The 9,805-nt window shown below is 54.5% G+C and overlaps 2 protein-coding genes across 2 annotated transcripts; both read right to left on the bottom strand.

Moving 5' to 3' along the window:
* Positions 1 to 4,656: 4,656 nt before the first annotated feature.
* On the bottom strand, positions 4,657 to 5,384 carry PHACADRAFT_59816 (uncharacterized protein; the record flags this gene model as incomplete). The annotated part of the gene is made up of 2 exons (XM_007402228.1): positions 4,657 to 5,235; positions 5,298 to 5,384. Coding segments are annotated over 2 exons (666 nt in total), but the record flags the coding sequence as incomplete, so codon positions are not given.
* Positions 5,385 to 5,999: 615 nt separating this feature from the next.
* On the bottom strand, positions 6,000 to 9,663 carry PHACADRAFT_201955 (uncharacterized protein; the record flags this gene model as incomplete). The annotated part of the gene is made up of 18 exons (XM_007402227.1): positions 6,000 to 6,311; positions 6,373 to 6,463; positions 6,508 to 6,746; positions 6,796 to 7,002; positions 7,059 to 7,194; positions 7,254 to 7,271; positions 7,331 to 7,439; positions 7,491 to 7,607; positions 7,664 to 7,700; positions 7,756 to 7,857; positions 7,919 to 8,083; positions 8,133 to 8,364; positions 8,424 to 8,478; positions 8,546 to 8,670; positions 8,720 to 9,065; positions 9,119 to 9,412; positions 9,466 to 9,535; positions 9,592 to 9,663. The coding sequence occupies 18 exons, from the start codon at positions 9,661 to 9,663 to the stop codon at positions 6,000 to 6,002; spliced, it is 2,727 nt and encodes a 908-aa protein (XP_007402289.1).
* Between the last annotated feature and the right edge of the window lie 142 nt (positions 9,664 to 9,805).

The following is a 9,805-nucleotide window of genomic DNA, read 5'->3' as shown; positions in this document are numbered from 1 at the left end:
CAACGCTACGCTGCTCCTACCTCCCATGTCCCGCCATCCACGCTGAAACTCACCAAGCTCTGCCATTGGGATCTCCTGTTGTAGAGAGCCTCCCAGAGCTGCGAACGCTCGAGAATATGTGGTGTCTGAGGCCTACTCGAGCTCCAATCACTTACTCGACGGCATACTCCCAGCTTGGCCGACCGCAGAACTAAGGCTTCGTGTCGGACATCGTCTCCATGAGGTCCGTCCTTGCTTCTCATATATTGGCTAGTAACGCTCGTTCGACATCGGCGTGCTGGCGTCGCGGGAGTGCGCCGACACAGCTTTCTAGTTCATATCCGAGTCTCTTGAGAGCCTGACGTTCACGATCGCCTGGGGAGTCAAAGGCGGGCGTGGAGGATTGCTTAGATGTAGACGGAGCTGGTAACCGCGCCCAAGTTCGCGCTCGAAGCACCGAAGTTGAGACCACGCTCCAATATCTGCGCGCGCATTCTATCGGCGCAGAAGAATTGTGTGCTCAAAGCATTATGTTAGTCCCCTTCTCGAGTATACGTCAGTTCTCGCTGAATCTCGATCCCAGATGCCAATGTGCCTCGTGCTGCATATATGCGGCCGCCTCCGTCGCTAGCCTGGCCTCGGGCGAAAACCGCGCTCTACCATGACTTTGGGATACGGCTGCGACAAACTCTCGAGATGTTCGTACAAAAATCTCGAGACATCACAATTTCCCAATGCTTAATTGCTTAGTCGTACAGAGCATGACATTCGACATAGCTCCCTGACCCACCACCGTTGGCCATCCTCGGTGTCTCGGGCCACGGCCAAGGGCGCCGGGACGCAGAGGCTCCGGGGCTCATGCGAAGACGGTCTCGAAGGCCACTGAGACATCGAGAAGGCGACGCATCTCTGCGACCGTACGCGCCACCATGGCGGCGAGGCGGACGTCTCGACTATCCGACAGGTCGTGCATCCGGATGGATGAGACGACGAGCACGGACGACTGCCAAAGCTGAGGATTGACGAGCTGCTCGTCGCGCCCGCGACAAGCATGCCTGGAGCAACTTCTGCCGTCTGGTGAGCAACTTCCCAGATTGAGCCCCGCGACGCGGCTGAAAATTGGCTTGTTTCTACCTGCAGGAAATACGAGGGCAACACTGTCGGAAGACGGACCCATCTTTCTGCATTTCTGTGCTGCCATCATGGCTGCAGAAGTCCACACGGACAGTGAGTGATTCGAGTGCGTACCCTATAATTAATTAGGTGACATCGGCTGACGGACCACACGTTCGCAGGCTGGCAGATACATACATGTGAACGGTGGCGCACGTTTGCCAGCTGAGCGATGTTGCTGAGGTGCTTACATTTGCTCTGTACATGTATGGCGGGAACTGGGCAACTTATTTTTTTGCATGTTTTCGTCGACCACAACCCTCTGCTCAATCAGATGGTTCACAGACAGTGTAATTACAAGGCTCAGGCTCAGTCTTGTCTCGGAAATTGACAGCGATTTGTCCGCGCCAAATCCTCTACCGCGAGTCTTGCTTGCGCGTTTGGCGAACACGCCAGCCCTGCCTCCTATATTCGAACAACCTGCAGGTCGTTATGCATTAGGCCCATCCAATCCGTTACTCATTGCTAATACATATCTTGTAGTTCTGTTAGCGTACACTGCCGTACCATACATATTCTGGTGCATCTATCGTGAATGATATTGCTCGACTGCTACCCATCACGACGCCCGGCCGGGCCGAGTCCGAGCGAGGAGCGAACACGAATATCACAGCAAGTGTATGAAATATACAACTAGTCTATGTCTGCGCCCTGCTCCACTGTGACCTGTCAAACCGTCCGCCTTCCCGTGGCGCCCCACCTCTACTCTCGTGCGCCTGAAGTCTCCGGGCCATCGCCATCGTAAACTCTCATTTCGTACTCTTCCGTACCCTGGTCGACATCTCCTGACTGAATTTGGAATAAAGACGACGCGTCCCGAGAGCTTGTACGCCGCTCTACCTGGGGCCGAACACCGGCTTCCGCCGCATCAGGTGGATTGTCTACATATCACTGTCAGCGAATTCAAGACTGATGCCGCTCTGAAACTGCCACGCACGGTAGGTGGGCTCATCTGCGGGCGTGAAATCATCTGACGAGGAGGTATTCAAAGGTGGAGTCGAAGGACCAACGTGAGCCATCAACGGCGGCGGCAGCACGACCGACTCTGATTGCGCTGGATTTGGGGCAGCGTTACCCTCTGTGTCCAACTCGTGGCAAACATGCGGCTCGCAGCTTCCGTTACTCGTCGTGGGCGCTTCGTCCTCCTGGACGGCTCTGCCTTCTGCGCTCGCGGTCTCGGACACTGATCCCAAATTAACTGAGATCCCACCACTCGCCTGTGGTGTTGTCTCGAGAGGAGCGTCCGCACCGCTGGATTGGACGATCGAGGATGCGACCTGGGCTGCATGCAGGGCAGTCTCATCGATCTTGATGTCAAGCGCGTCGTCTCGTCCGCGTGCAGCCAGTGGATACGCGAGGAACCAATCGTCCACGAAGCTGGTGTCACGGTAGTCTGCATCCAAATTGTCGAGGAAGCCCATTTGCGCCGGTGCCGCGGCGGCGGGGCTTGTCAGAGGGGGATGCGGCGCCGGGCGCATTTGCTCGGCGTCAGCGTCGCTGGGCCCGTGTCGCAGGGATAAGGCTGGTGTAGTATGTGAAAGTGCGCTGGAGGGTCTGGAGGGTCCGGAAGGTGCAGCAGCTCCAGCCGGGTCACTAGGGCCTGCGCTTTTGGACAGTAGTGGGCATTTCTCGAACCAGAAATCGTCTTCATCGCAGGTGTGAGAGATCCAGTGGCAGCTCGACTCCTCGCACCTCTCCTGCATGTTCTCGTGCACTCGTTGGAGACACCAATGCAGATCCTGCCTGACTTGCTGCGTGTCATCTAGCACACTCTGGTGGTAGCACCTCTCTAAGGTGTGGACAAGTTGGCGCACAGGCAGGCTGTAGGGAGCCTCTTCCATGGTGATCCTGTCAATATCAGTTTCCAGCCACAATAGACACTCTGCCACTGTAGCTTCATCATCCACACTGTCTCCATCAGATAGACCTCGCTTCATGATCTCCTCCAGTGCCTTGGTCATCTTCTCTAGTGTTTTTGAGTCTGCTGAGCTGAGATCCCGGAAGTGTCGCTTATGTATACTCATTAGCCACCTGCTCGAAACTAGAAGGAAGATTCGGAGCCGGGAAATGGAGGTGGATGCCAGATCATCTTCAAACCAATCGAGTATGAGCGATCGGTAGTCGGTACCTATTTCATCTTGTGTGCGCACAGCTGGTGTAGGCAAAGACAGCATGCATGACCAAGCTGCTCAAGGAGACAAACCGGACAAACTCACCTAGAGATCTATCTGCAGGTCTCACACTGATATGTCCATACTTATCGGCCAATTTGAACACTTTGAAGTAAAGTGGCAAGTCTTGATATCTGTATCCACGTAGAAGGGACTCATAAACTGCCATAGCTGGCGGAGTGCTGCGAGCAGCCTGAGCAAGGAGTGGGAATAGTTCTGCAGCTCGCCGCAAGTCTCTGATGTTCGGCTGCTCCTCGCACATGTACACATAGCTAGTGTCGGCCGCAATGGTGCGCTGGAAGATAGGAATGATGTACTGACATGACTCGTCTGCGGCTGTGATTGAAAGTGATCGCTGCTGGCTCTGGCCCAGTTCTCCGCTGTAATCAGAGTCCGACCGACAATTCCAGATGCCGGATGCTTGCCTTAGGCGAAGCATGCGTGTTTCCAGTGGTTCACTATTGTTAACTGGAAGAAAGATGCGTAGGGGATTTAAGAGGAGCCTTTGATCACCCAGTGCAATGATAATCAGCCATGTGGTGGCTGCGGCAATGTTACTTCTACGCCATGGATGTGCCGCTGCAATTGTGTCAGAATGAATGGTCTCGGCACAGGTGTCGATGTATGTCTTGACACGTGGAGCCTGAGAGGACTGGTCGACCCATGACAAGGCTCGGAGAAGCAGTGTGACCTCTGATAGATCCACTAGGAGGCCCTCCACATCCGCTGCGTTCGGCGCAAAAATATCATCGTCCAGCCAGTAAGGCTGGTGCTGCCCGTCTTCCCCATAATCGCACGCCTCAATTCTAAGGGCATCCTTCGCAGCTTGTCCAACATCCTGCCATGGAGAACGCCATCTGCCTGTCCAGACTTTGGTCGATGTCCGGCTCGCAAGGTCTCTTTCCCGCCAGTTTCTCACATACCGGGGCCATGACACAGCTCGAAATCCGATGTGTTCTTTACTCCAGTCTACAGAGACCATATCCCATAAGCACTGCACAGTGGACGAAATCTTCGCTGGCAGTAATTGTGCAACAGACAGCAGACGGGCGAGCAGCAAGGCTAGCGGGTCTGGTGGAGTGAATTGGACAGAAAGATCCGATGAACTGCTCCTGGGGGAGTGTTCCAAGTCAGATGAGACGGGAGTGGGCTGTCTCGCCGGCTGGCTATGAAGTGGTGTATGCGCACTCCGCTTCTCGCAAGCGTGCCTCCACCGAGCGGCGATGACGCGACGAATCTCGCGCATAGCATTGATGAGATATGAAATGAGTGCTCGAATGATCTGGAACAATGCAAGGCACGCTTGAGCGGTCGGGGAGCGGTATGGACATCGGAGGAACAGGACGGGGAGGATGGTGAACGCAGAGACAGTGAGAAGGAATGCAGACACGACGACCGTCAAGATAATCGCGACAATGTCATCAAGCGTCCACAGAAGGATCACCATGCCGATCAGGAAGAGTACCATTGCGATCTCGAGTAGGGCGGGAACAGCGGCGATCGTCGCATCGACATTCCACGACTCCCAGTCCTCGAATCGCATCTGCCGCACCATTACGTTCTCCCGAGGAGTGGCAAGCGGCGAGTTCCACAGCATGTACTCGCGGATCCACTGCTTGGCCAGGATCCCGAAGAGCGCGGCTGCGAGACTGAGGACGAGGCTGGTGAACAGGAGCACGTTGATCCAACGTGCCGAGGCTGAGGGAGAGAATGGCTGGGACTCCAGGACGGACGTCATGGTCATGTTGAGGGTGGGAGGGATGTGATAATCGGTTCCGGGATAGGTGTGGCCGTGGGAGAGGAGCTGGCTGTTGTAAGCGAGGAGTTGGTTGGTGGTGTCTTGGGTGTCGGGTTGGAGCATCTGGTATGTCTGTACGACGAATGCTGTGAGGATGGCGGAGAAGAGACCGGCCTTGATGGGGTGATCATAAGCGCGAAGTCGTACGGAAAGCGTCAAAAACTGGAGAGACTTACGAAGACGAGCAAGGTGTCGATGTCCTCGGCGGATCCCTTGGTCTTACCTTCATCGTTCGTAGAGAGATGGTCTTCGATTCCGGCCCATCCAGATAGGCCGGGCTTGTCCTGCACAGACGAGGACGAGTCGTCCGAGCGAGCGCGGCGTGCGGGGACCAAGGACGCTCACCTTGGCGCGGCCATTGCCTGAAGTATTTTCGTCAGGTTTACCCGGGGGAGCCGTGTCGGCGGGCATGGTTCAAAGAGCTATTCGAGTGAAGGCTGGAGCGCACTGTGGCTCGTAGGGGAATGGGGATGGGGACGGTGGGTGTCGACGACGAAGGCAAGCGGAGACAGGCTGTGTGTGCTGGGCCTCGTTCCAACCTGTCATGAACAAGCTGTAAGCCAAATATCGTGACGCGCCTGTCAAGGATCCGACCGATGAGGTCTTCCATTGAACCTTGTTGACGAGCGCCGCGAAAGGTTACACAGCCACTGCATTGTGCTATCGTGGTATATTATAGATATACCAAGCACACCCAAATGGGATCCTCTCGCACACCAGGGCGGTTTCGTTGAACTTTGTATCATGAAAAGCGCAATGAAGCTCTGAGAGCAACCTAAGGGAGGATTTACGATCGCCATAAAATCACAATCAATGCATGAATCTCGCAGTATGACTGAGATCAAATCACGCAGATATCCGTCTAAACAGGACATTGGTCAACAGAGCAGCATAAACAGCGAATCGGCAGAAACCCAAGGAAAACTCAATCGTCTCTCAGAGCTCTCAACCTCTTCAAATTCGTCCAAAGTTTCGTCATATCCACCACCCCATATCGCCTCGTCGACTTTACCCCAATCGATCTTCAAGTACGTACTATATTCCTGATCGTACGTGAGCTTGTATGCTGCAATCGCCCAGGCGAGCCGATATTGCGTCGAATCTTCTGAGACCGGATGTTCCTTGATATATCCGTCAGCGCGTGCTATCGTTGCAGCAATGATGTGGGAGTATGCATCGCGGACAGCAACCTGTGATAGGCGTGCTATTCAATAAACGACGACGGAGCTCAAGTGAAGCGGCCAAACGTACCCGCAAGTCATAGTCTTTCTCAACCTTCAGCCTCGTCTTCGGAGAACGAAGAAGAAGACCTGCGACGCATTCCGTCTCGTTGATGTTGTACCTGTTCACAGTCAGCGCGGCACGCGCCATATGCACGGTCCTTACCTCCTCAATAGTCCCGTCAACTCGAACTCGTATCGCGCCTTGTGCATGGCTGCCTCTTGCAGATACTCCCGGAAACCAGTCTCTTCACCAGCTTCGAGCAACCGCGGGTCGCCGGCGAGCTCTACGGCCTCCTCAAAAATCGGCTCGGGATCGATTTCGCGGAACATCCTGCCGAGGACCTTTTCGCTCGAATACGACCGGATTTCTTGCTTCTTGAATATCCGGATAGACTTGTATTCCTAGCAGGGCTTCAGCTCCTGCACTTTGAAGGTGGCACGGGAGACGCACCTTGCCCATGAAGTCGGGGTACTCTTCCAGCCGCGGAATCTCAGACTGCTGTACGGCTACACCCGTCTTCGAGAAGTCAACGGCCTGCGAGGCGAGCGAGGCAAGCTCCCGGCACTGGAAGTCAGACGGGCCGTGCAAGTCCGCCAGGGCCATGTGTGCGTTGCATACTCGGCCCAGCACGTCGTTCTTCATCGTGTCCAGGAAATGCTGAAAAAATGGCCAATGTTAACAGGAGTTATCGCATAAGCTACAGCTCATTGCACCTGCTTCGTCTGCTCTATTGTGACCGGATACTCGCTGCGCACAGCAGGCGGAGGTGTATAGTCCATCGGCTCGTACTCTCCACCTTCTGGGATCAAAAGCCTTGGGTCCCAAATCAGCGAGTAACAGTCTCCGTCGCTGTATGCAGTCAGCTACGATGTTCTCAACTGCAATTCGGAGGAAGAACAAGATCTCACAGATCGCCTCCTGCAAGCCTTCGCGATTCGAGAAGCGGCATTAGTAGCGGAATAGCAGCATGCGCACATCCACGTACATGTTCGGTAGGTCTCTGCAACCTCGGGTACTGAATACGATCACATTGCGCAAGTGGCGCAGCTTTGGACAGTCAACGGCGGTGACGAGGCGAACGTCACCAGGATGCACTGATATTAAGCGTCAGTATGACCTAAGCATACTCACCGCCAGTCGCTTACAGCAAGGATTCCGGTAGATCGTGCACCGTGCCTCGATGACTTGAGGATCCGAGCCTGATGGATGGATTTGGCAGAAAATCTCGCCTTCTTGGAGGGAGTCGGTCTCGTCTGCAATACCTGCGGAACAGCCGTCATCAAGAGCGATCGGTCTCGTAATGCTGAGCAGTACGCACCCATCAGATATGCGCTCTCAGATAACTCGATCCAGGCCTGCAAAGACGGCACGCGTTAGATTAGCGAAGCCATCGAGATCGGCGATATGTACCTTCCACTTGAGGTCACAGAGCAACCTGCACTTTACCAGACTTGTCACATTCTGTACAACAGGATCCTTAATATCATGCCTGAGAGCCCTTGCAAGCGGGAACTGGTAAAATAAATATTCACGTGAGTTATTCATGCGATCAAAGCATAGCGAGGGGACTGACTGTGGTGACGGACGCCAGTCGCATCGGATCAAATCCTGACTCGAGCCCCTGGATTCTCCTCTTTTCTTGCGTGAAGATGTCAAATAGCGTGTCGCTGCTCACTCCGCGGTCTTCCATCAGTAGTATCGCTTGGCGATTCAAGGTTGCCTTGGAGTACGTTGCAACCTATGGCATAGGGTCAGCGGAGATATTGCGAGCTCAACGTCCTGCTCACCTTGATGATGTTGAGGGTTGGCTCCGGCTTCACACCCTGAAGTTTGATCATCGATGGCCGCAGTCTGACTTCGTTCTCCCCGAGAGTCTCGTCCTGAACAACCGCAAGAACGCCCTTCGCCCCGCCGATCCTGATTTGCGCTGCGGAAACGGGAATAAGACGATATCCAAGAGTTTTCGCGCAGGCTTGGGCGAGGGAATGCGAGAAGTGTCCCACGCCATCGGTGAATACACTGTTCAAGCATATGTGACGATCAAGGGGACTGAAGGCTTGATGAAAAGGAGAGCGCACTAGGAATTCCTCTTTATATCATCGAGGGCTCGGTTGATCGTGATCTTTTTCGGCACTGCCCTCGTCGTACTTAGTGCCTGCAAGGGTCGTAACTGAAGACAAGGCCAGAAATAAAGACATACTAGAGCCTCTCTGTCTTGCGGCATGTTTCGCGATGATGCGCTCTTGCGACAGGTCACCCATCTTCGCCAAGACGGCAGAGACAGTGAAAGGCCCGTCTTCTGCAATCATCCAGCATCCCCGCTCTCTGTAGCGTGTGGTTAGCAACGACAAAGACGCGTAAGACCACTACGCACTTGGCCTGACTCTCGCTAAAGGTCGCGAAGACATAGTGGCGACCTGCAATCACGAGGCCGTCCGACAGCGCGCGCCGTACACGGGCGAAGACACCTTCTCTCCCTTGCATTTCGTCGTCGATCACAAGTGTCTCCCCCACCACCGGGAAGTCACCGTCATCGTCGACGAACTGCACACGCAAGAAGCGGTCGACGTAGTGTTCGTGGTCACGGAGCATCTCGTTCGATGTCTCCCATGTCGGAGGGTTGAGAACGCAGCGCGTCGGCGTTACGAGGCAGCGTCTCACGGCGGTGAGATGCCTACCCGTATCCGAAATGTGCAAACGGGTTGCTCGTCGGGCCACATCTGTCAAAGGTCAGATCATCGCAAATTATTGAAGGGCCGGGGGAAGTGCGCACCCTGCAAGTCCTTCTCGATCGATGCTTGTCTGGTCCACTTGAACAAACCCTCGAGGATGACTATTTGGTCGTCGTCTCGTTGGTAATGTGCAAGGGCGCGTAAGAGTTCGTCGACTTCTGGGATTGTTATCGTTCCGTGAGAAAGCAGCGCCTCGATCAAGTAACGCTTATCGAATGGAAGGCATTGAAGACATCGATCGACGAATTCTGCGCCGGGCATTGCTTGTACAGGGACGTGCTCTGTTGGCGTGGAGAAGTCTGGGTCCAGATTGATCATACGCAACCGCACCATACCTGCGATGATTCAGACCACCGACAGACGGATGATGCTGGAGAAAAGGACCTACACATCCAAAGCAGTTTGTACTGTCGGACGGTTATATTAAATGCAATTCGATGCACCAACCAGAGGCCTGGCTGCAAAACGACACCATCAGTTCGAACCTCGGTTTCGGAGTACGAACTACGCTTACATTGACGAGGAGACGATCATCTGCAATGGCACGTATTGGACCAGCTTCAGTCTCCGCAACCTGGAGCTTCATGAAATCCGCCTCGGTGGCATGGCGATCGAAGATCGCCTCCCAGCCGATTGCAATGGGTTTGGCCAGACGTCTGGTATATTTTGCTGGGCGTCGAGATCTAATGATAAGATGAACTGCGACCCTCTGAGTCTTGCCATCGTAC

Source organism: Phanerochaete carnosa, assembly GCF_000300595.1.
Source record: "Phanerochaete carnosa HHB-10118-sp unplaced genomic scaffold PHACAscaffold_61, whole genome shotgun sequence".
NCBI lineage: Eukaryota > Fungi > Basidiomycota > Agaricomycetes > Polyporales > Phanerochaetaceae > Phanerochaete > Phanerochaete carnosa.
This window is presented reverse-complemented; position numbering and strand designations above follow the sequence as displayed.